The 27,046-nt window shown below is 38.4% G+C and overlaps 1 protein-coding gene across 13 annotated transcripts in view; it reads right to left on the bottom strand.

Moving 5' to 3' along the window:
• The window catches only part of EIF4G3 (eukaryotic translation initiation factor 4 gamma 3), a 336,241-nt gene that overhangs the window by 31,202 nt on the left and 277,993 nt on the right, over positions 1-27,046 (bottom strand). For 11 of the 13 annotated variants that reach the window (XM_088022577.1, XM_088022578.1, XM_028090799.2 and 8 more), the window contains 9 exons: positions 16,378-16,524; positions 15,702-15,938; positions 14,387-14,491; positions 12,460-12,592; positions 9,540-9,634; positions 7,213-7,306; positions 5,413-5,530; positions 2,931-3,151; positions 1,110-1,231 (listed from right to left, as the gene is read on the bottom strand). In XM_088022577.1, the coding sequence (XP_087878703.1) occupies positions 1,110-1,231; positions 2,931-3,151; positions 5,413-5,530; positions 7,213-7,306; positions 9,540-9,634; positions 12,460-12,592; positions 14,387-14,491; positions 15,702-15,938; positions 16,378-16,524 (1,272 nt within the window). The remainder of the gene's footprint in view (positions 1-1,109; positions 1,232-2,930; positions 3,152-5,412; positions 5,531-7,212; positions 7,307-9,539; positions 9,635-12,459; positions 12,593-14,386; positions 14,492-15,701; positions 15,939-16,377; positions 16,525-27,046) is intronic. The other 2 variants (XM_028090794.2, XM_088022576.1) reach the window with 1 other exon arrangement.

Genomic DNA, 27,046 nt, shown 5'->3' with positions numbered 1-27,046 from the left:
GCTGATTTTTCAGAGAGCCCTCCTGTTGCACTTAGGTGTTACTAATGTCTTTTTTTCCCTATGTCTCCAGTTCATCATAGGGTCATACTTTTCTCTTTTCGAAGTATTTGTTGCTCACTGACAGAGTATATCCTCTCCAACTATCTGGCTCATCATCAAAATTTCTTAGTACTTCTTCTCAATTTTGGACAATTTCAGAGGCATGAGGGTTTTGGAAGGCTGGGCTATAGTTAATCAAGGTGACTGTTAAGTAGAGAAAGCAAATAATGACTACATGGTTGAGAGAACAAGTAAGCTTGAAAGAATTTTTTAATATAATGCCAAAGCAAAAATAGTTAATATATCTAACAAATAATTTAACAGATAAGCCTTTGCTGACTCCAGATCCCTAAACTAGGTACTATTATATAATCTTCCTAAGACCCACAGGTCTACTGGCATTTATTATAACTACAATTTAAATACTTAATCTGTGGAGTTAAGTCTTTATGATGTCTCTGCCACGAGACTATAGGGCTCATGAAGTCAGGCATTATGTCTATCTTATTCACTACCATCTTAAAACGAAGATCAAAGAGAAGGCTAGGGCTCAAGAATGGCAGATTCAAAGCTGGGTCTTGAATGTTTCACTTAAGCTGTCTGACCCTGACACAGTGCTTACTACTTGGTGCCTCAGTTTTCTACTTGGGAAATAAATATAAAGTAACATCAGCCATACTTCAAAGTTAATAACAAGAATGATGATAAAATGATTGTAAAGATCATGAGAGGCAATATATAGGGAGACAGGAATTCCTAATAATGGTGATGTGTTGTTTTTTGTTCATGAGTATCAAAGTCAATGTGGTTATCCCACAGTGGGGATGTACTGGTGGCCATTCTCCCTTCCTGCCATGTGATGCAGGAAGGATGGATGATAATGGAACTCCATTATCAATTTAAAAGAGAATAGTTGGCAAGAGTGCATCAGAGTTGTGCAAATTGAACTGTGTGCGACTTGGATTACTCAAAGTCTTAGTGACAAGTGACTTAGACCAGAGCCAAGTTACTGTATCTGTTACAGGGCTTTCTGTGTTGTTGCCTTTTTTTTTTTTTTTAATTTCGTTTACCTTAAAATCATTAATGTGTAGAAATTCATCAATGATAGATTTGGACTTCTTCTCCATCTCCAATTCTGACAATGCTGGCTTGTCAGGAGCTGATGTTGCTGGAATTTCTGGTTTCACTACTACTGAGGTTAAAAAAAGTGAAAGTAAAAATGACAAAAATTATCCTTAAAACGGTGGGATTATGGTTGACAATATTTATGTGTTGTTACATTGATTTTTCCATAAAAGCATTAGATACAAATTTGACAAGGCAAGAAATCTAAAAGCAGAAAAGAGAAATATTTACTGTAGCACAGATATACACACCAAGTAACTTCATATTCTACAATTAAAAGAATATAGGGATATAGTAAACTTTTATACTTAAAGCCTTTTTGTTCCTTTCTGCATTTTGATTCTTCTCCACTGCTTCAATGATGAGCACATGAAGCTTGCATGATCACGCACAGAGCTCTAACCACACTGGCCTTTGGCAGTTGCTTGAACATGCCATAGTTCTACCTATTTATTATTACTTTGCTCATGGTGCTCCTCCTGGATGGAATGCTCTTTCTCTCTGCTCCATACCCATCCCTCCCTATAAACCTATTTAATTCCTACTGGTCCATCAGACCTGAGGGAAACCTTCCCTGACATCCCTCTGTGTCAATTCTAGATAGTTCTTTGTTAAGTACTCTTTTAGAGCTCCGCTCCTCTCCTCCATAGCATTCTTCTCTGTTTGTACTTGTATATGACTGAAGGCTGAGAGGGAGATCCTGTGCCCACAATTCACTAGGTGGTCAGTGTGCATGTAGTGAATAAACAAATGACCCAGACAGTAAACATAAACATGCAGAGAGCAGCTGTGCTATATTATTTACTGCACACATGATATTTTCATGCCCTATCTTGTTATGTTCCCCAAATACCTACCATAGGTAAGAAAGCCACATGTCCCAAAGCTAAAAGATCTGAAGTCTAGAGTTGGGAGAAGACATTTCAATTTGTCTTTGAATCCATTTAGATACTATAGTTAGGAAACATAATTTAAATACTGAAACAAATTTGGAAGCTATAAAAATGTTATATACAACCAGTATCACTTCAGAATTAAGATTTTAAGAATGCTGAAAATTACCTTTAATCTATTTTTCATTGTTGCCATCATCATCATGACATCTAGTACCTTTTCAAAAATCTGTATTTATCAGATAATGTTCTAAGTATTTTACGTGTTTTAACTTCTCATTTAATCTTCACCATAATTCTATAAGGGAGGTACATTTACTATCCCCATATAACAGATGAGAAAACAGAAACACAGATAGGTTACATTCATGATAGTAATTTTTAGAGCATTATCGGAGTTGGTCCTCCTGTCATACGCATACTAAACATGTACAAAAACCAAAGAAGTTACCAAGATTAAGGTAGCAAAAGACAATCTGACATTTCCTCTTAGGCTTGCCTTGCAGTGGCTCAATAATGTGAGAATTTTCATACATTTGAGGGCTCTACAAAGCACACGCACTCTAATGCACAGTGAGTTGTTATTTTGAGAACTTGTAAGAAATTCAGATTGCTTAATATACTGCAAGCGGCCCTCGTCACCATCACACTTACTAGACAAAGGGAAAAATTTACAAATTGTTGAACAAAGGGATAAGCTGGGAAATGAGAACAATGTTACAAAACTATGAAGATGCCCTTTATCTTTGAAGACACCAGTGTGTTATTATCACACATTGATTCTGAAATCTACACAGGCACAAGGTCTCCTCTGCATTTCTCATTCCATATTTAAGGCCCAAATCTCCTACCTATATGTATCAAGTCTCTCACCTGACTCCCGGGCCTTGTTTCGGTCAACCTCAGCACTGTTCCTTTCCACATCCATGCCTCCCGTAAGCTGTTTCACGGTCTCTAGCATCTCTCTGCGTTGCTCTTCTTGAGACTGATTGTCCAACAGATCTTTGCTGCTGCCACCCCTCATGAAAGTATTGGGACGAGCTGCTGCAGATGGAAGGGGCTTATCATTCTTCTCTCTGCCCATGCTTCCACGACTTAAAAGACAAAATAAACTTTTCAGAAGAAAGACCACCCCATCCCCTATATATTCAAATTATAAAATAACACTTAGACTTTCTAAAAGGATGCAGAGTAATTTTTCACACATAACTTCAAAGGTGTGAGGCACCAATTATACTTCAAACTGTATTTATATAAACAAGTAAAATCAGTGCTTTCAAGAGAATGTTAAGCATGCATTTACTTTTCTCGCAAATGTTAAAAGGGATACTACTTAAAATTTTAAAAAATGTCAATGGCAACTCTTTTAGTTTTTAAAATTTTTTACGAATAAAGAAGACAGTGATGAATGTATGAGCTAAAACAGTGAGAGAATACCAAAACATGGTATCACTATGTATCATATAGTGAAGTGTTCTGTTGGTTGGCTTACAGAGAATGAATGAAGACCTATAATTACCTGTAATTACAAATTACAGAATTTATTCAGAAACTTCAAATATAAGTAAAATATTTTGAGAACCAAGTAGAAGTTGGTTTTTAAAAAAGATTTATTTAGGGCGCCTGGGTGGCTCAGTTGGTTAAGCCACTGCCTTCGGCTCAGGACATGATCCTGGAGTCCCAGGATCGCGTCCCATATCGGGCTCCCTGCTCAGCAGGGAGTCTGCTTCTCCCTCTGACCCTTTTCCCTCTCGTGCTCTCTATCTCTCAAATAAAGAAAATCTTTAAAAAAAAAAAAGATTTATTTATTTTTGAGAGAGAGCACCAGACTGAGTGCAGGGGGGAGGGGCAGGAGAGGGAGAGAGTCCCAGGCTGACTCTGTGCTGAGCCTAATGTGATCACATGACCCTGAGATCGCGATGTGAGCCGAAACTGAGAGTTGGATGCTTAACTGACTGCTTCACCCAGGCACCCCAGAAGTAGTTTTTGCATGGCCCAAGTCACACATTTTATTTAAGAGAGAATCTTCCTATCTCCCTATTTACTCCCTATACTTCCTGTTTAGATAATTCTAATGAGCTGGGCAAATAGTTCCTTGGCCCATAGCAGATCAGGGGCAGCAAATTAAAAGGCAGAGAAGAGAAATGACTAGAGCACAACAGTGATCTAACCTCTGAAAGAACATACACAAGTACCCAAAATGCAGAGCCATCAGGGGAAATTTATGGCAGAGCAAAGAGCCACAAATACTTCAATAGCACAAATGACGCTTTTTTTAAAAATTTTATTTATTTGACAGAAAGATACAGCAAGAGAGGGAACACAAGCAGGGGGAGTGGGAGAGGGAGAAGCAGACTCCCCGCTGAGCAGGGAGTCCAATGCAGGGCTCGATCCCAGGACCCTGGGATCATGGCCCGAGCTGAAGGCAGATGCTTAACGACTGAGCCACCCAGGCACCCCACAAATGATACTTAATGGCAATCAGAGCCATCATTAAAAGTTGAATTATGCTAAGTATATTTTGTTGCAGAAGCCAAGGGAACAGTAACATAGTTTAGAAAGTCTACCTGGTCAAGCTGATTACAAAAATAAAAAAGAAAGTTTGAGAGCTTAAAGCAACTTTAGCACTAAAAGTGCTTAAGTCAAAAATTTTGAGGGGCGCCTGGCTGGCTCAGTTGGTAGACTGTGTGACTCTTGATCTTGGGGTCGTAAGTTCGAGCCCCATGCTAGATGTAGAGATTACTTAAATAAATAAAATTTTAAAAATTGTTGTTTTCTGTCATTATTCTACAGGTCTTTATTTATTCTCTGTAAGCTAACCAACAGAACACTTCACCATATCAGTCCTACGAAAATGAAAGTAGACAGTAGTAAAATACAGAGAACAGTGAGAAACAAAGGAGAGCCTCAAATATAACTTGAAAAACAGTGTGACAGAAAAACATATGGATAGGCTATCCATGCCCTTTAATTCATGTGCTTCAGAGTGTTAGGTTAATCTAGAGCATACTGAGGCATTAGTTTAGCATGCCCTCCACCAGCCACCAGGGCTATTTGGGTGGGTCTGGTTTCTTAAGAAACAAGTTATTAGAAACTTGACAGGTAACCTGCTCTTCCTTTCCACCCCATCCCCAATCTACCACTCAATTATGTTCTTATCTTGGAAATTACAGAATGTGAAGATCAAAGGAGGAAAAGAAAGAAAATCAATCTTAGGGATAAAAGGTATCCATGCCATAAAGATGATTATCATGGTCTGTGTGGGCATGCCTCTGTGTGTATGTGTGAAAGAGAGAGAGAGAGAGAATGATACAGAGAGAACAGACATTGACAAGTAGGTCAGTCGACTTCTTACCTGGTTAAGGTCCGTCGGGAATCAAACTCTAAAGGTGTAGATGATGTAGACCCTGAAGGTGCTGGAGGTTGCAAAGCAGAGAATCTGTTTAAACTGGAAGCACTTGACCGTAAGGCATCTATAGGTATTGAGGATTGAAGGGAAAAAAAAAAACAAATTGCATGATAAAAATGTAGCTGCTTTTTTTTTTTTTAAGATTTTATTTATTTGAGAGAGAGCATGAGTGGTGGGGAGGAGCAGAGAGGGAGAGGGAATAGCAGACTCCCAGATGAGCAGGACCTCGGGATCATGACCTGAGCCAAAGGCAGACACTTAACCAACTGAGCCACCCAGGCATCCCTCAAATGCAGCTTCTAATTCATCTGCCTCCCTTGGGAGAAAGGCGGTATTCCTAACAAGCCTAACAAGGGGATGTCAATCTCCTGGTCCATAGACCATACTCAGAAGCATAATGTTAGAAGGAATTTGTCTGTCTGAGGGATGGGGTAACTGGGTGATGGGCATTAAGGAGGGCACTTGATGTAATGAGCACTGGGTATTATGTGCAACTAATGAATCACTAAACTCTACCTCTGAAGCTAATAATACACTACATGTTAATTAAATAAGAATAAAAAAGAAGGAATTAGTCTGCAAAAAACCCCCAAAACTTAGAAATCTTTGTTCATTACCATTTGCTGCTTTAAAAGCATAATAAATTTTCCTAGGTAGGGAAGGGGGTGGGAATGGTAGACAGGGAAGGAGAGAGCCAAGCAAAAATAAAACACAATACTGCACATACAAAAGCTAATATAAATCCTACGTATTTATATGTAAAATTTGCATGTGGGCTTAAGTGAATAACAAATTTTTTTAAGGATTTGTTTTTTTAATTTATTTGTCAGTGAGAGAGAGTACAAGCAGGGGGAGCGGCAGGCAGAGGGAGAAGCAGGCTCCCTGCTCAGCTGATCTGGGACTTGATTCCAGGACCCTGGGATCATGACCTGAGCTGAAGGGGCAGACACTTAACTGACTGAGCCACCCAGGCATCCCAATAACACAATTTTTTAAAATTTAAAGAATCAAAGGTCATAATTACTTAATAGAAGGGAAATACGGAAAGGAGGTTAACACTGAAGTTTTTTACTTTCCTTTTGACTTCCTTAGCTTTAAAAAGATGTGTTTGTGATGATCTAAACATTTGAGTCCTAAGGTAAAATCTCTCAAAATCTGACTTTTTTTTTTCTTAAAGATTTTATTTATTTGACAGAGAGAGACACAGCGAGAGAAGGAACACAAGCAGAGGGAGTGGGAGAAGGAGAAGCAGGCTTCCCATCGAGCAGGGAGCCTGATGTGGGAATCGATCCCAGGACCCTGGGACCATGACCTGAGCCGAAGGCAGACGTTTTATGACTGAGCCACCCAGGTGCCCCAAAATCTGACTTTTGATAAATATTTTGAAAAATATTTCACTCTAATTCTTTTACAACTCCCTTTTACAATTCTTTTTCTTAGCAAAATGAGTTTTCTTTTTCATTTGGGGGTACCAGTAATTTCTCTAATTATACTAAGTTTGTGAGTATCAATTTTAACAAAGGAACCTAAGAGATTAAAGTCCTAAACAGCCTAACTGAACTAAAAAAACTGTAAATATTTAAAATACCTAAGGATCCATAGTGAGAGGGACACCAGTTAAGTCTGGGCATGCTTCATCTATAGATCTTTTCCTAAAAGGATTATTAAAGGATTGTGGGAATGTGCTATAAGGTGAATACTGACAGACCACACCCAGGTTCCCGAGAAGGGACACTTCATACTTACCAGTCTCACTTGCCTTTGCTCCACCACTGCTGCCCTTTCCCCAACTGCCCAGCTGTGCTTTAGGTACCAGCTGAATTTTCTCATCAATTGTGGGCTGTAACATAAGTGACCACAAACCAATTATAGGAAACATTCAAGAATGGTTTATCTTTTTCCATAAAGATTTATTTTAGAGAGAGACAGTGAGCATGCATGCGGGTGGCGGGGAGGGGCAGAGGGAGAAGGAAAGAGAGAATCTCAAGTAGACTCCCTGCTGAGCAGAGAGCCCAATGCTGGGCTCGATCTCATGACCCTGAAATCATGACCTGAGTTGAATTCAAGAGTCACCTGCTCAACCAACTGAGCCACCTGGGTGCCCCTAGAATGGTTTATCTTCTTTTCCCCTTCAGTGCAGTGAAAACCAACTTTGGCAAAAAAAAAAAAAAAAAAAAAAAAAAGTCCTTGGAATGCCAATTTAAGAAATATAAACAGGAGCTGTTCACATTCACATGGGATTCTGGTGGACCCTGAACTACTTTCCTGGAATCCAGCTTCCACAAAACAGTTTGGAACCACTGGTCTGGAGAATGCGTTCAGGTCCTCTAAGATGGTACACCATTTGACTAAATGTAAGCAGTTTCTAGTAATTCCTCCTGTCTAGTAATGCCCAGTGAATATATAAATTTTGTATACTACAAAATTAACTCATTAATCTCTTCACATTACTGTTAAAGAACAGGTCAGATGGCACAAAGATTTCATATTTCAGCAAAGCCTAATACATGCAGGATAAGGATGGAGAAGTGGAATGGCAGTATTCAATAAAAGGGAATAAGAAAAAAGTGAATACAGGATATTAGACAGGAAGTTAAGATGCCTAAGGTTTAATCCCCCAAACACAACTTTAGCACAAGTGAATAGAATTAGAATGTAATACTAATTAGAAAACACATACCACAGTAAGCTGCAATGTGGTTCTTTGTAATAAAAGTGTTCATAAATCCTAATAGTGCTGCTTTGCTCTACCGCATGCTGTGACACAAATCTCTCCCAGTTAACAATGCATTTGTTTAAAGGTTTTGAACTTTAGATCTAGAGTATTTAAGTAGAGTACCTACAGTGTAACTACCTGAATATACACAAAATTTATTTAAAAAGAATTTGCCAACTTGAAAAATATTAATAATGTTATAGTTTTAATACCAAAATTATTCTTTTTTATAGCATCCATGCACGGAAACAATATTTAAAAACACAAATATTATTATTAAGTACTGATATAATTTTCAAAGATGTTGGGGGTTGATGTTGGAGGGATTCTCTTAACATAAGATTTTTGTTAAAATAGTCTCTTGCTGGAAACAGAAGTGGATGGGAATCAAGCTATATTCAGCAATGGAATCCCTGCAATGAGACATAAAAAACTAGAAGAATGTACCAGAATCTTAGAGAACAGGATCCTTGCTAATTAAAATCAAGAGCAATCTAGAGACGGAATGTTCTATCCTGAAGCAATACTTTGACATGAAGATGAAAATGACATAGCCCATCTTCTTCCAGTTTTCTCAAAGTCTTTTTCCTTCTGTCAGTTCTCTTCTTTCATTTGATGTTTCCACATTAGCTTTAGATTGCTATTAGTATCCTACTGGTAGGCTGCCAATTTTCAGAACTATGGAAAGTGTATTGCACAGGAAGGATCAAACTAGACTTCCAAATGATTTGTAAAACCCACTGGGCTATAGAAGCTTCCACTTTTACAAAAGGTAATGCCACTTTCTCTATGTTCTCCAAGGTTCTTCACCTGACTTACAGTGATCAACTTCTGCTGAAAACATCTGCTAAGAGAAACCTCTTTCCTCTTACTGCCCATGGATTCTCAAGAGAGAGGAAGGTAGAACATATTAAATCTTCATCACAGACTGATTTCTAGTAGTAGGTCTTCTATGCTTTCTTTTAGGCTTTGGATATGGCAAACCATTATATTCCTTTCAAGTAAGGCTTAAACAGATAGTTGCTTCTTCCCCAGAGCTAAGGATACATTGTATAAAGCTTATAATTTATAGCTACTTTAGTATCATTATCATCTCTCTTATAGTAAGCATCTCCTAACTTTAGGAATTAAACTTGTCACTTCCACCTTAGTAAACCCTCCAAGAAACGAGAAGAACTAACACCAGGACAAGTAGTAAGAATACACGGATCAATACTGACTTGTAGAAAAGCGTCTGCATTAAAAAAAAACACTCCCCAATAAAATCTGCAATATGGCTGTTTTATATGAACAAGAAATAACTTTGAGAGTCACGTCCTCAGGCTGTTGTAAGTTGTGTTTTAAATGTCATACTCACCTTAGTGATTTTAAGGAATTTTGAGGGGTCTAGTACCCGACTATTCTTGGCCCCTTGTACAGTGTTCCATCCACTTTCATCCACTCTCTGGACACCTGCAGGGAGAACAGAGTGAACAGTCTCTTATCTACCTCAAGTCAGTTTGACAGTGAAAGAGTGAGCAGTATTTTCAACTCAGCAGCTCCAGTGAAAATCAAGGAAAAGGACAAAAGAGATTGTTAAAGCACTGCTGACAACCTCTTTAACATCCAGGATGAAATGAAGATAACAGGTAGAAATACCATGAGAGCCGACCTAGGAGAAAGTAACTGATGCAAGAGACTCAATGCTAGACACAGAAGGGCCAAATCCAGTGTTCATAGTGCATGATTAGAACACTTTAGGAGAAATCAGATGGAAATTATTTATTACAAAGTTTATTTCATTTAATAGTGTCAAATGATACAGTACACTTGGCTCATTCCCCCAAAACCTGCTTCTCCAAACCATAAGCTGCTCAGGCAGAAACGCTTGATTCCTATTTCTCTCACACTTGGCAGCAAATCTTGTCAGTTCAACCTTTACAATATATTCAGCATCTAGCTCCTTCTTATTACTACCAACACTACCATTTTGGTTTTCACCAGCAACAAATGGTCGATTAGTATAAAAACATCTTCACTAGCTCCACTGCTTCCACCCTCAACTGTCTGTATCATGGCAGTCAGCATGACCCTAATTAAGTGGAAGTCAGGTCCTGTCACTGCTCTACTCAAAACACTCCTGTTAATCTCTCCATCTCACTCAGACAAAAAACCGTATTACTTCTAAACGGCCTATAAGCTCTTGAGTAATCCAGACTCCTGCCTCTCAAATCCCATCTTCCACTACTCTCTCCCTATGCTCTTTGCTTCAGCCACACTGGCCTCCTTGCAGTTCCCTGGAAATGCTACCTCAGAGCCTTTTACTTACTATTCCTTTTGCCTAAAAACCTTTCCCCAGATATCCATATGGCTTAATTCCTTCATACTTGCTTCAGGTTTTCACTCAAAATCCAACTTTAACAGGAACGCCAACCACCCTATTTAAAATTGCACCTTTACCCACCAAGCCTGGCACCACCCACACTTCCTCCCTCTCTATCTTTTTCTCTAGAATAAAGTGATCTGACAAAATTACGTATTTTATTTGAGCATTTGTTGTCTATCCCCCTGGTACTATGTAAACTGCATGAAGGAAGGGATTTTGTCTCTCCTGTTATGTGATGGGCACTTAATATTTGTTGAATGTAAGACCACGGAACTGTCTATCCAAAAGCTTTTCTGATCCTCATATACGTGATGTTCTTTGTGCTATCTGACATTACTGATCATGAACAAACTCGTTTCTTGTTTGTTTCTTATATCCTAGTACTCCTTCCTCTCCAGTTGTTCTTTATCTGTTACTTTTCCAAGAGTTCTTTTCTTCCTTTAGTCATCTGTGGACATCATTCCATGGATTGGGCTTTCAATCTAGTTCAATAATAAATAAAAGTCATTATGTGAAAGGCACTCTGCTAGGTTCTAGGGTGAGGAAGGTGAGGAAGTGTGGTGTCCCATGAAACTTAAAAGTACACCTTCTTCCATGGAGGATTCATCTCTTGCAACTTCACTATGAGCTCTACTGTCTGTGATAAATAATAGTTAACGGTTGTTGAGAATTTACTGTGTGCCATTTGCTATGCTGAACACTTTACATATTATGCCTCACTTCATTCTCACACAAATCCTATGAACCATTATTTGATCCATTTTACAGATTAAGTGACTTGTGCAAGGTCATACAGCTAGGATGAAGGAGAGCCGAAATTCAAACCCAAACAGTTTGACTCCAGAGTCTATGCTCTCAACCATTATACTTACGTGACCCAGTAACTAGCGTGCTCACATAACAGCACAGTGGACAAATGAGCGCTTCTATCTGGATGCCCTCCTGCCATCTCAAAATAAACAGGCTTATGAGAAGAATGATCATTTCCCTTCTGAAAAAGTTTCCTCTTCCAATGTTCTTAGTCAATGAACTTCGTATTTTCTCCAGTGTAAAATGCCTTCTATTTCACCTTTCACATTTTCCCCATTTCTTCCTTTATAATTATAATTATTGTTACCAGGATTTCAGCAACAAAACATTTCTGAGTTCAGTGTACCCCTTTGATACATCATGTAAAAAGGAACAGATTTGTTTTATTTACATACCACTAGCATGATATTATCCCTTTGTTCAAAAATTTATGATGGCTCAATGTCTACCGCGTACAAAGTCAAAAGTTCTTAATCTGGCTCCATTCTTTCAGACAAACATTTTCCCACTGATTCTGAACACTTAAATTTTGCTCCAATCAGGCGTATCTAGGCCTCTTTCCAATATATGTTCATTTTAATTTCATGACTAAAATTATTCCTTTCCCCTTCCAAATATTTAGCATCCACCAGGACCCAGTTCAAGGGTGCCTTCCTCAAATAAAGATCTCTTCTAGCTTTCTTCTCCTCTGAGTTTTAACAATCTTAAATGAGAATATATTTCATAATTGGTATTATCTTCTACTTGACAAATGTTCCCTTTATTAGTTTTGCCTTTCCAGATAAACCGTAAGCTTTCAGAGAAAAGAAACTATATCTTCCACTTCTTTTTATATCCCTCCCAGTTCTGAGTATACAGAAGATGCTCAATAAAGTCTTGTTGACTACTGACTTTAAAGTAATCAAAGAAACCACGTTGAGTCCTGCATTCTTGGCTTTTACTCAAAAACCAGTGTCCAGGTGAAACTGCTTCACTTACCAATTGCCACTCTATTCTTTGGTTATTCTTTCTGATGTCATTTCATATCTAAACATAGAATTCTTAAACATCTGTCCTTCATCTCCCTAGTTTTCCTAACATCCCAGGGGACTCCACCCCTCACCTGTTCTTCTCTTCTCTTTGGTCATGAGCTGCTGGACCTTCCTTTGCTCTTCTTGTTCTTCTATTTTAGCCTCTTTGTGAATCTGTTCAATAGTTTTAGGCCCTTGATCTGCTCTTCGAGATACCCAATTGCACTACAAAAGGAGAAAACAACATTATCAGCTAGAAAACAAAAAATGAACATAACAAAATTTTGAAAATCTATTTTATACTTCTCACTGCTGGAAAAGTGTAAAATATATTTAAAATATGTACTACAGTACTTTTTTCATTTGTCTTACAGATGGCACCAAGTGCAGTTTGGGATTAGAGACAAAGAATTAGTCTTGGGGCACCTGAGTGGCTCAGTTGGTTAAGCATCAGACACTTGATTTCAGCTTGGGTCATGATCTCAGTTTTTAGAGATTGTTTGTAAGTTCGAGCCCCACATCAGTCTCTGCTCAGCGGGGAGTCTGCTTGAGATTCTCTTTCCCTCTCCCTCTGCCCCTTATCCCCGTGTGCTCTCTCTCTCAAATAAATCTTTAAAAAAATTTAAAATTTGTCTCAATCAACCTTGAACTACTGTATACTGGGTATTCCAATAGCCAACGAATAAAAAGAGTGAAAGACTGATCCGAATGTATTTTTAAAAAATCATCTTGTATATTTGTGAGGAGGAGCCAGGATAGGAATCAAGAAAGCTCAGAATTCTTTGGCCTTGCTTAATCTGGGATATTGGTACCTAATTCATATCACATTCCGTGGGGGCTCTAAATCGAGAATGACTAGCATTTTTCTTCCTCCCATATCATGGTTCTGATATCCTGCACAAAGTGCCACCTCTCTGCCCTTTGGTTATCCTATTAAGGACAAGGCAAGTTGTCTCATTACAATTATACTTCTCCCCTTCCTTCCCAGCCATAATCCCAACACCTGATAGAAGTACAAGTAATTGAGGGCATGGGCGAAGAAGTTTTTTACATTTATTTACATTTGTTAGAGGCAAGGATGGCAAATAGGTTCAAATCAGCACACAAATTCTGATCACCTGGTAGTGGCTTTGGTAATAAGAATAGTGAGGTCACACTTAACCTTTAGCAAGATAAAGAACCATCATCAGTGCTATGTGGTCTTGATACAGGGCAGGGAAGACCTAGGACCTGCATTCTCTTTCTCTAGTTTAGGGTCAGCTGTAGTAAATAAGAAGAGAGAAAAGAGTTGGGAGTAGTAAACACTGCGCCTGTTATGAGAAATGAGAAGCAACAGCAGCAGAACAGGAGGATATACAGGAAAAACAACAGAGAAGAAATACCAACATCTCCTATGAGCTGGGCATTTTACATAATCACCTCACTGAAGCTTTATAACACATGTTCAAAGTAGGCAATCTCCCCATTTTAGAGAATAAATATGTAAGGCTCAGGCAAGTTAATTTTTTTTTTTTAAGATTTTATTTATTTATTTGACAGAGAGAGAGACAGCGAGAGAGGGAACACAAGCAGGGGGAGTGAGAGAGGGAGAAGCAGGCTTCCTGCCGAGCAGGGAGCCCGATCCCAGGACCCTGGGATCATGACCTGAGCCGAAGGCAGACGTTCAACGACTGAGCCACCCAGGTGCCCCTCAGGCAAGTTAATTATAATCATTTTGAAAATGAGGACTCCTGATTATTTAGCACCTTAAAACTAAATTTAAATGACCACAGTTTGAATTCAGAATGGGTGATTTAAAAAATGCAATGTGGTTTCATAATTAGCACAGAGAGAAGAAATATAAGAGGCACGTACATATGCTTTGTATCCTTTCACACAGCTGTCATGGAAGTGCATCAATTCAGTTCTGGAAGTCCTTCCTGCAGCATCAAGTTTTTACACATGTACATACTAGGACATCCTCCCCAATCCAATTCCTTAAAAAAGACTGGAGTAGTTGCCTTACATTTTTCTACTTACCAGCCTTAGGTCTATCACATCCTGAAGCATGAATCGAATCCTAGATGAGGTTTTTCGTTCTTTCACGATTTTCTCCATCTGATTAAAATACTGGTCCATACGTGGCTGCAAGAGACAAAACCATTCAGTATTCCTGGCTGAGGAATTCTAGTATAATTTTACCATATAAAACTTTTAAATGGCCTAGGAATACAACTTATAGCCAAAAGATAATGAGGTTGTATATTTTTTTTTAAGATTTTATTTATTTGACAGAGAGAGAGCACAAGTAGGCAGAGCGACAGGCAGAAGCAGAGCGAACAGACTCCCCACTGAGTGGGGAGCCTGACGTGGGACTCGATCCCAGGACCCTGGGATCATGACCTGAGCTGAAGGCAGACGCTTAACGACTGAGCCACCCAGGCGCCTGAGGTTGAATTTTTAATTGAGCATATGATGCCCCCAAAAAAGATTATGTATGCCAAGGGCTCTAGTCATGTGACAGGCAAACAGAATGCAAATGAAAGTGTCGTGCTACAGCCCCTGGAACCTTCCTTAAGAGAGAGGTGGCCATGTCCTTTGCCCCTTTCCAACCTTCTCTGCTGAGAATGTAAGGAGAAGGGCTATACCTTGGGGATGACAGAATGTTAAGCTGGAGGAACTGGACTGTTTATTACCTGTGACCACCAAACCAGCCTCAGATTTCTTACCTCTGAACTTTATTTACATGAGTGAGAAATAAACCTTAATCTTGCATAAACCACCATATTTGGGATTTTTTTTGTCACAAACATAATCCCAGCTGACTCAGACGTTATGAAACATTTCTGATATTACTTCTTTGAAGTATTTCTAATTTTCCTACCCCTTATTTGGAGAGCACCATGTTATGTTTGAATCATAATATTGTTAATGATTTCTTATATTATAGTTAGATAGCCCTGTGGTTAATTCGAGCATAAACTTAAGAAAACTATTGGGTCTTCGCTTCTGTAACACCCTCAGTCCTCGCCCACAGTAGCTATTCTATTTCTGCCAACAATTTGCTATACATAAAAATGACCTGTGAAATGGTCATGCAGAAAAAGGAAAAGGGACAAATAATCTGAACAATTCACAAGGTGGCCTTTATATAATTTGGGACCCTCTTCACTTCTTACCATGATGGAAAGGTGGTAAGGAGCTCAACAGCCAAACATTGACAATGAAAAGGGCAAAAGAAGACAAAGCAGCAGCCTAGACTGCCAGGGTGAGATGGAACACTCCTATTCATGGTTCTAGTTCTTTTGTGACTGACAGAGGCCATGCTGGCTGCTTCTGAGACTGGGGTGCTCACCTTTGCCTTCTCGAAGTCCAGGTCTCTGCCGATGGTGGTGAGCAGGCGGCACAGGCATTCCAGGGACTCCTCATCATGGTTCTTCAGCAGCTTCACCACACAGTCGTGCATGATGGCTTCCGTCAGCATCTTAAGTTTGAAGAGTTCCCCAATAAACTTGATGTTACCAATGGATCTCCGCCGGGCTTTGTCCTTAGCTTCTTCTAGTTCATCATGAAGCCTCGTCCTCTCCTCTGGCTGTTATATAAGGAAGAGGAATAGGAGCTTGATGAAGACAACCGTACTGCACATGAGATGCTAAGAACATACACTCTGACTCATGGTCTTATCCCGTGCGGGAGTCAGGGATACTCTGAGAATCTGACAGCAACTGTAGACCTACTCCTCAGAAAACTGAACTACACCCAAAACTTTGCATCCATTTCAGGAGATTTCTGGAACTCAGTGACCTCTGAAATCTGGGCTCTGAATTCCTGTCTTAGAAGGTTGAGTTGCTCTAACAGGCGGCACTAAAAGGAATAAAGCATTTCTCTGAACTTCAATATAATGTCTCCCCATGATAAAAGGGCCACAGTCATCTACTGAAGTAGCAGGGATATATAACCGGCTTCATGAAAATTCTGTTTGATAACACTCAGAGAGCACAAGCACACTGCCTTTCTGTGCAAATACTCACAGCACTGGCAGCCTCGAGTTCTTTCTGCTTCTTCTCAAAGACATCATCATCTGCTTTATCTTTTTCAAACTCCTTCTGGCAGCGGTTCAGTAGCAGCTTCCGGAAATTCACTGTGTTACCAGGTTTGTCTGCCATGGGTACTTTCAGCTGCATCCATACAGGAAAATGCAAAAGCATCAAGATTACTTACAACATTCAATGATTCTCTCAAAATACCTATTTTCTTTATTGAACAGCTAATGCTGAATGAACTACAGGTAAGCTTCTACAAGAGGTACACAATTTAGCTTCAGGCAGTTCATGTTTTAGTGGTGAGAGTTCTACAATTTTATACAGAAAAGATATACATTCCTCTCATACAAATGTACTCTATCTTTATAGTTGGTTGTGTCTCTAGCTGACTTTGAAATCCATGTCTTATTATAACAACTACAACTCTGCCCTTATCTAATAAGACCTTTGTAACTCTACAGGGTTTTACCTTTTTCTTACTACTGTTGTAGGTACTTTGGTTTAAAGGAACAGATAGAAATGACATAAAGCATGGCCATAGGAAAACTGTTGTGGGTGGGATCCTTTTCTAGAAAAAAGCAGACGGTGGGGAGGACAAATTTGAGGATTTTTGAGATATCTTGTCCTCAGGGGAATGTCATTAACACCGTGATGCTGGTACTTACCTTCACTATCAATGCACTATGTTTATTGATTACTTCTTATGTGCCCAAAGAAAATACTAGTTTTCCAAAAGTTCAGTCTAAAAAATGGCCACCTAAGAAACATTCTTTTGATACACGGGAAGACCCAGACTGGAGGGGGTAGACCATGTGGAGGCAAGATGCTTACAAGGTTTCAGTTCGAGTCTCAGAACTGCTTTCTAGTAACATCAATAGCTCGTATCTTCAAGGTTATGTATAACCAAACAAAGAGACATAAGAAAGTGGACTGCTGCACTGATTGACTAAAATTAACCATTTTACAGATGCAATCCCCCTAAGTACCATTTTGAACAGCTACTGTGTAACACAGCAAAATGGTTTTTCTGGAATCACAAAGTGGTCCCAAAGTTCTGAAAGGCATGGTCTTTTGCCCTAGGTTTAATGGGACAACTTGGTAAAAAATAGAATGCAATGTATTTACACTCACAAAAGAGTTAATTTTATCAACCAGAATGAACTTGGACAGCTGCTGATTAAGGTTGAATGGTTAAAGAAACTTCTTGAGAACTGAGGACTATGATGCTATACTGGATTTGTGCTAGAACTGATGGGACACCCTCTCCAACTGATTCCCTACGACACATGAAAGACCATTTAACAGTCCAGATTTTTTGTTTTGTTTTTAGGGAATTTCTACACCCAACATGGGGCTCGAACTCACAACCCTGAGATCAACAGTCGCTCACTCCACTGACCAAGTCATCTAAGTGCCCCAAAAAGTCCAGTTCTAATCAACCAAGAGAGCAAGTGTTTCATTACACATTGTTTTCAGCTGGAAATATTAACTCAGGAAGAGGGTAAGATCACCAAGTATTTTTTTCAACAAGCATAAAAAAGCTAACATGTCCTTATCTCCAAATTCAAGCCAAACAAATTCAAGTGACTATAGATAATTTTATAGTCAGGCCTACTCCATGACTGCACAGGAAGGCAGGCATTTAAGTCAGCCTTCAGGAAAAGAAATGCTACATGAAAGCAAAGGCTTTCCAAAGGAAAAGCCAAAAGTGGGCTCTATTTAGGACCCAGAACATACAACAACATACTACAAAAGAGAACTAGAAAGCATATCCATGAGCAAGGTGGTATATAATAGACCAACAACATGGTATTAGGTTCCAGAACTAAAACTCTTAAAAATCAGCAGGAAAAAACCCCCCAGAAATTGTTTCCAATTTGCTGCTTTACAGGAACACAAGTAAATCAGCCAAAAAGCTCTATCTGGCTTCTTGGCATATTTACCAGCATCATCTACATTAATATTATGGACATAATTGGTGAGACAAAAATCGGCTGAGCCACAATCTATCAGCCCTAAAGAGATGTTTCTTGTATTATGGATTGTAATGTGCAGAAAATGGAAAGAATGTGGACAACAGTATGAAAATCCAAGCCACGCTTTCATAGTAAGAGGGACCAGAATGAAAATGAATCAAAAAGATTAAATAAATACAACTTATGAGAGTTTGCTTTACAGAAAACAAGTAGAAATGACAAAAGGCAAGGGAGACCTTTTCCTACACAAAGGATGTAAAAAGCTATGCCTTTTAGACCTTTTATATAGGGAAGGCTATGTTCAAAGTGTTGGATTAAGGAATGGAAGACAAGCTTACTTACTTTTAAACAAAGGCAATTCTTTTAACACAAGTTTCAGTTTCATCCTCCAAAACAAGGGAGACACAATACCCAAGTCTAACCTAGAGTACAGCTTTGAGTATCCAATGAAATAGGTTTAGTGGAAGCACTTTGTAAATCACGGAGAAGAAGAATGGGATATTTGAAACAATGAACATTGGGCTTCAGTCCCTTCATCTGCAAAAGGAGACATTCCAGTGATTGTAGACTGAGGGACATTATAAAATAGCTGTTGAAACAGGAACTAATCCCTGCTCTGCTAGGTGACTTTGGCCAAGTTACTTAGTTTCACCAAACACCTGTTTCTTTCTAAAATGGGGATGATACGTCTATCTTTTAGGACTGTTGGAAATTACATGAGATTAGTTTAAGTAATGCAAATGATAGTGACTGGCACATCGACAAGAGCCTAGTAAACTAATATAGCTATATTTATATACTTAGAGCTGCATTTGACATGTTTATGATTAAAAATTAAGAGTAATCTAAATTGTAATAACATGGGTGTCAAAAAAAGTATATAAACCAAGTCAGCTCACCAAGCAATTAGGTAGAAAACCACACAAATGGCAAGAAATATGAATATTTGCTATCTCAAAATAATGATCATGGGAGATTTCACATGTACAAGTCATAAAAAACATGATTGTACACAGGCTTTTTAGATATAATCAAATGGAAATATTAAAACTAAATAATCAGCAGAACGGCCACAGATCTGCAAGTACACATATCTTCAAATGAATGAATGCCTAGCTACATAACCTTCTAAGAACTTGTTTTTGAACATGGTTTTAATGCCCATGGGGATGGTTAAGAGGGTGGTGGAAATATGGAAACAGGCCAATGAGAACATATTCTCTGAAAATGGTGATGCATGGTAACTTTTTTGTTCTTGAGATGATAAATTCAACAGGCTTATGAATCATTAAGTCAGCCTGTGTTGTCTGCTGGACATTGACTAGTCAGGAGACCCAGTGAAACTGTTTTAGTTAGAAAAGACATGATGAGTGGATGTTTTGGTCTGCTAGGGCTGCTATAATAACTAACATAGAATGGTGGCTTAAACAACAAGACATTTATTTCTCACAGTCTCTCAGTCCAAGACTAAGGTGTCAGCAGATTCCGTTCTTGGTGGGCACCCTTTTCTTGATTTACAGCTTTCTCCTGTATCCTCAAGTGGTGGACAGAGGAAGCTCTAGTGTCTCTTCCTTTTCTTATAAAGGCACTAATCTCTCCATGGAGGCCTTATGACCTCATCTAAACCTTACCTTTCCAAGGCCCCACGTACTGATACCAGCAGACTGAGGGTTAGGGCTTCAACATATGAATTGGGGGTGGGGGACACAAACATATAGTCCATAATAATTAACAAGGTAGATGTTTGCAAGTGTGATCATGGATAATAGCAAAAAAAAGGGGGGGGATGAGCAACAGTGAGAACTTTAATTTTCATTAAGCAGTAGTCCACAAACAAAACTAAGACATGTTTTAAATGGGTTGTCTGAGATGGCTTCTCAGGGAGAAAGGGAGTCAGGGGGAATATTTCAGTAAGGCTGTTCGGTAAGCTAAATACACGGGAGAGAACCTGGCTTTTCATTTTTACAAAGCTGTAAACTAACAGTGTAACATATCACAGTGTAAACTAACAGTGCATCTTCTCATTTGGGATGAGACCTGTCCACATACCGGTCACCCAGCAATCTTGGATACGAATGTTGTCAGCATCAGGTATTCATTTTAAGCGACAGGGCCTGTACTGCTGATGTATTTGCGGGTGTTGAGGGTAAATCCTTCTTATCCCTAAAATGATCAAACTCCCAGAGAATCAGCAAGGGCTGCCAGCTGTGCGTTAATTATGGTAGTCAGATAAGAGACTCGAATATGAAGGGACCAGCCCTGGCCTTGCTCAGGGTGCTACAGATTTTCAAAGCTGTCTCAGAACATAAACAATGCTAGTGGGAACTCATGGCCCATGAGCCATTTTGCTCCTGAAGCATGTTTCAGTATGAGGTAAAATATTTGGAATGACTAGTGTAAATGTAGTGGCACCTCCACGTTAACTCTAACATGTGAAGTGAACAGTAATAAATCAATTGTCCAACTGTCACTCACGAGTCCATGGTGACATACTATACTCCATCAGTAGTTATGTCCTGACCTTAGCGAAATCACCTGTTAAAGCTGAACAAACATACATACTCTGAATGTACTACAAACAGGTCTATTAAACTGTATCTCTGGTTAGATACGTCGCAAGTGGTATGTAGTTTTGAGAGATGCCCACAAGATTCAAAAGAGTTATGATAGGGTAAGTCATTTCTCCTCAATGTTTCTTCAAAGCATTTTTCATCTTTCATCAGGTGAGTTGAATGTCCCTCCTCCTCCAGTTGACTCCAGCCACTTGCTGTTGCCCAAAGCTGACTTTCCTGATCGGTACTTCGAGGCTTATTCCTGATGAGATTTAAGTGTGTCTCCTTCATTCTCTTAGTGTCTCTTCCTGTACTCAATCCTCCCATTCTTTGCATGGTTTGCATTTAAAGCACTTGAGCAGTGGCAACACTGAAACTTCTGGATACGGCATAACAGGACACAGAATGCTCAAAATTCTGCCTTTAGTGCCTACTAAAGTATGCCTACTAAACACACGCCTGCCACAGTGGAGATAAAAAGTAAAAACAAAGCCCTCCTTTATAAACCGCAAACCATTTAACTAGAATTCAGTACTTATCTTAGGAGGAGGACAACTGAATTGGAATGGCTAATAGAGGAGAGTGGACAAGAGAGAATGTTGTCCTGTCTCTAAATCTGTAGTAAAATAAAATTTTTAGTTGGATTGTTGATAATTTTAATTGCCGTGCTTTTGTTTAATCATAATCCAAATCAAAATTCACATCTCAAGAACCCCATAAACATGTAAAATCCTAAGGGCAGGTCCTTTTTCTGTCCTTTTTGTTGTTTTTTCACTGCTAAATTCCCAGTGCCTAGAATGGTTCTTGGCACATCACAGACTCTCAGAAATGTTTTCAGTGGGTAAATGCATGAACAGAAGAATAACAACTTGAATTTATTTTATGCCCAAAGTCTGTTTTGGGGGGTTGGTTTTGTTTTGTTTTTTACAATATTTTTATTTATTCATCTGTTATGAAAAACGCTACTAACATTTTTGCATATTGTTGCCTAGTATATAAGAAATGCAGGTTTATCATAGTTGGGTACATACTTAAGAATGGAAATGCTTGTTATAGCAGAAAAATAACTTCAGTTGTTTTTTTTTTTTTTTAAGTAGGCTCCATGCCCAGTGTGGAGCCCAGTGCAGGACCCAAACTTGAGATCAAGACCTGAGCTGAGATCAAGACTCAGGTGCTTATATGACTGAGCCACCCAGGCACCCCCAACTTCAGCTTTTATAGCTGAGCTTGTCTTCAAAGTGGCTGTCACCACTTTATATTCCCACTAGCAATGCTTGAGTTCTTGCTTCACATATTTGCCAAATCCCGGTAAGTTTAGCAATCTGGAGTTAATGTATAGTTTTATATCTAGTTGGTTAATTTCATCATGTTTGTTGGTCATTTGGATGACCTCTTTGATGAACTGTAGGTGCACCTTTATTGCCTATTTAAAAAACGGAGTTATTCTCACTGATTTCTTTTAGCTTGACAAAAAATCTGATATAAACCCTTCATTGGATTTTTGTGTTGCAATTATCTTTTCCTAATACATGATCTGCATTTTTACTCCCTTAATGACATCTTTTGAGGAAAAACATGCTAATTTTAATGTAGTCCAATTTACCAATCTTTTTTGTACAGTGACATTTGTGTCCTAAAAAACCTGACAAATTATTGTTCTTTTTAATATCTCCTCCCCACCCTGGTTACTTTGTATCTTTTACTGTAAGTAGCTTTACTATCACCAGTCTAAACATTTTCACCTTTTTTTTTTTTTAATTTGTGCTTGGGATTTGTAGGAAATTGTTTCAATCTGTGGCTTAACATCTCAGTACTTATGAAAAATTTCTCAGCCACTCTCTTCAAGTATTGCTTTCTTCCCACTTCCTCCTCTCTCCTCTTGGGACTCCAGTTAAAGCAAAGTTTGATCTTATGGAGTCTTCCTCATCATTTACCCTCCCTTTTGTATTTTTCATTTTTTGGTCTCTCTGTGCCTCGTTATGGATTCTACAGACCCATCTTCTACTTCATAATTCTTTATTTCAGCTGTAACTAATCAGCTATTAAACCAATCCATTAAGTTCTGGATTTTATTATATATTCAGTTCTGGGATTTCTATTTAGTTCTTTTGATACTTTCTCTTTTTCTCTGTTAAAAATTTCAACCTATCTTTGTTACCTTGAACATAATAAGTATAGTTATTTGATGTCTGTGCCTGATAAAAGCCAGTATCTGGAGCATTTGTGGGAAACTTATTTATTGCTGGTTTTCATTCATGGTCATCTTTTTCCTTTGTGTGACTTAGTATTTCTAACTATATGCTGGACATTTTATTTGAAAAATTGTTCATAGAAATAATCTGAAGGCTAATATGACAGTTTTTTTTAATATGATAGTTTAAAAAAGAATTTGTGTTTGCTTCTTCCAGGTACCTAGCAGGCACTAACACATTCAGATTACTAACAAGCCAAATTCAAGGACTGAGATTATTGGATGTTGAGCTCTACACAGTCCCTGTGAGAGCAGGTCAATTTCTGATTCACCCCTGTTTAAGCATGCAGTTCTTTGGGGTCCCAATCTAAAATATAGAAGGATTCACTAGAGCCTCTTCCACCACTCTTTTGGTAAACACTGTTCCCAAATTCTGTCCCCTAGCCCAACAAGTCTTTGAAAAACAAGTTTTTCAAGACATTTTAGTTGCCTCTGTTAGAGGGAAGTTTTACTAAATGTGTCACTTTTCTTTGGATTTCTACCTTTTCAAAGATCTTAACCTTAGTAATCCTTTACTGTCTTTTAGCTCTCAGATGCCTTCAAGATTTTAAAGAATATTGTAGCCAACTTTTCTAATTGTTATCCCTCGAATGGTGGTCTGGATCACCTAATGTCAAAACTAGAAGCCCTAGGGCACCTGGGTGGCTCAGATGGTTAAGCGTCTGCCTTCAGCTCAGGTCATGATCCCAGGGTCCTGGGATCAAGTCCCACATCGGGCTCCCTGCTCCTCGGGAGCCTGCTTCTCCCTCTGCCTCTCTCTCTCTCTCTGTCTCTCATGAATAAATAAATAAAAAATCTTTAAAAAAAAAACAAAAAAACTAGAAGCCCTAATAGTTACTCCTGTGTATTTTTCCTTAATCTAAAGACCTTTTCTCTCTTACCTTGAATTTGATGTTTGGTATTTCCAAATGGTATAATTTTATTATATACGTATTTAGTATGAACAATAATTTCATTTCGCATATTTAAAAAAATTATTAAATGATGTCATACTGTTACTACCATTTTTGAGGCTGATTCACGTTAATACATTTAGTATTACTTCATTAATTTTAACTGCTGTATATATATTACTATTCAAATCCACTGACCAAATAAATTGTGGTAACATACTTGTTTTGTTTAGGCTTATTTCATTTGTTTCTTATTATTCACTATTAAAACCAATACAAAAAATAAACATTCTTAAAAATGAGTCCTTGTGTACATCTGGTAATTTCTGTGGGGTATATACCAAGAAGTAAAATTCCTGAGGAATAGGTATATGAACATCTTCAACATTATTGTCTAATTACTCACCAAAGTGACTGTATTCATCTGTGAACACTTTAAAATGATTTTCAGTTTTTTCCCTACTCTAACAAGTGTGACTTGTACAGAACTGTGGCTTGTTATTTCCCTACTAATGAATAACACTGAGTATCTTTTGTTAAATTCATCAGCTAATAGATTTTCATTTCTATAAATTGCCCATTGGGCTGTTTTATTTCTTACTGATTTGATTTTTTCTCAATTCTCTATATATTTTTTATTTTATTTTATTTTTTAAAGATTTTTTTTATTTATTTGACAGAGAAAGCACAAGCAGAGGGAGAGAGAGGGAGAAGCAGGCTCCCTGGTGAGCAAGGAGCCCGATGCGGTTCTCGATTCCAGGACCCTGGGATCATGACCCGGGCCAAAGGCAGCTGCTCAACTGACTGAGCCACCCAGGTGTCCCTCTCTCTCTATTTTTTAAAGATTTTATTTATTTATTTGATAGAAAGAGACAGCGAGAGAGGGAACACAAGCGGGGAGGGGAAGAGGGAGAAGCAGGCTTCCCACTGAGCAGGAAGCCTGACGCAGGGCTCGATCCCACGACTTGAGCTAAAGGCAGACACTTAACGACTGAGCCACCCAGGTGTCCTATATTTGAATATTTTATCAATTATTATGTATTCCAAATAGATTCTGCCACACTGTGGCTTTATCTTTTTATTTTATTTATGGTATCATTTGCTGCACACCCAAGACTGCAAATTTTAATAGTCAAATCTGGTATTATTTTTCTGTTACTCATTTTGAATCTTAATCTTGCTAAAAAAAATTTTCCCCAAAGTTCATGAAGATAGTCTCAATTTTCTCCTAAAAGATTAGCTTTTCTTATTTAGATTTACTATTCCCATGACTGTTTGATTTTTATATTTTCTACATAGTAGGAACAAATGGTGACTCTATTCCCACTGCCACCTTTCATTTCAGGCCCTCGGTACCTCAAAAGTCCTAGAAGTCATGACAGTGGTTACCTTTAAGGAAGAAGGAAGGGTACAGTTCTATTTACTGACCAGGGTGGTAGGTATGCTCACTTCATTGATATACACTGAGCTGTACACTAATGATCTGTACAATCTTCTATATGCATGTTGTAATGGTGTGCTAAAGCTAGCTCGTACTGGTTTACAGGAGCCAACTGTTAAGTCAAAATTTTGTGAATTATCTGTCAAACTGTCATTGGCTTAAAATCAGCCATGAAGAAACTGTATCATTAAATTTGACAAAAGCAACAAATGAGGAATTTTTCTTTTTCCCAAATAGCATGTATGTCTGTTATATTTCAATAAAAAAAGCCTAAAAACTTGTATCATTTGGTATGTAACTCTGGGGGAATTTATACTAAAAAAGTAAACCCTCAATATGTAAGGGTAAATATGCTTGTGGTTGCAAGAAAACCCCTCAAAACCAAAAAACTAGAAACAACATGGAAGAAAAAGAGGAGGGAGAGATAGAGAGAAAAGGCTGGGGAAATTATGGTATATATATATATATATATATATATGTGTGTGTGTGTGTGTGTGTATCTTCAGATATTATGCAACTACTAAAAAAGTAGGTGTGTGTGTGTGTGTGTGTGTGTGTGTGTGTGTGTATCTTCAGATATTATGCAACTACTAAAAAAGTAGGAGTCAAATCTATCTGTAGTGACGTAGGGGTATGCCCAAAACATATTAAGTGAAAACAAAGTAAACTGCAAAAAAAATACATACATGATCTAATTCGACTACTATAAAACCAAAAGTATTCTTTATACATATGTATATGTTTTTATATAATTTTATGAATATAAATAAAATTGTGGAAGTATACATACAAACACCATTCACAAAGGGAAGTGTAACTGGATGGGGCTGAAAGAAGAGTAGTAACTTTTTCTATGAATACCCCTATACTACTGGACTTACTCCAAAAGGTTATTCTGCAATTTAAAAGAATCCAGTAAAGTTTAATCAATCTTATTTAAAAAGGGATGAATCCCAACCAAATTCACATAAGTGGTTGGTTGATCTGTAATTTCTTTCTATTTTAATGTAACTTCTATTATTGCCTTTCAAAAGGCCATTCTCATCAAGGATACTCTTCTATTAAAAAACATTAACAGGGGCGCCTGCGTGGTTCAGTCAGTTAAGTGTCCAACTCTTGATTTTGGCTCAGGTTGTGTTCTCGGGGTTGTGGGATCGAGCCCCGCATGTAACACCCCTCCTGGTGGGGAGTCTGCTTGAGATTCTCTCTCTCTCTCCCCCTCTGTCCCTCCCCCTGCCCTTCTCGTGCTCTCTCTCAAATAAACAAAAGAGAAAAAAAACATTAACAATCCGGGCGCCTGGGTGGCTCAGTCGTTAAGCGTCTGCCTTCGGCTCAGGTCATGGTCCCAGGGTCCTGGGATCGAGTCCCACATCGGGCTCCCTGCTCCGCTGGAAGCCTGCTTCTCCCTCTTCCACTCCCCCTGCTTGTGTTCCTGCTCTCACTGTGTCTCTCTCTGTCAAATAAATAAATAAAATTTAAAAAATTAACAATCCTTCACTGCCTACAGGATTAAAACTAAAATTAGTAAAGAGCACTAAAGTATA

Source organism: Eumetopias jubatus, unplaced genomic scaffold (assembly GCF_037043125.1).
Source record: "Eumetopias jubatus isolate StellerSeaLion01/CBP00866 unplaced genomic scaffold, mEumJub1_p1.0 scaffold_4, whole genome shotgun sequence".
NCBI lineage: Eukaryota > Metazoa > Chordata > Mammalia > Carnivora > Otariidae > Eumetopias > Eumetopias jubatus.
This window is presented reverse-complemented; position numbering and strand designations above follow the sequence as displayed.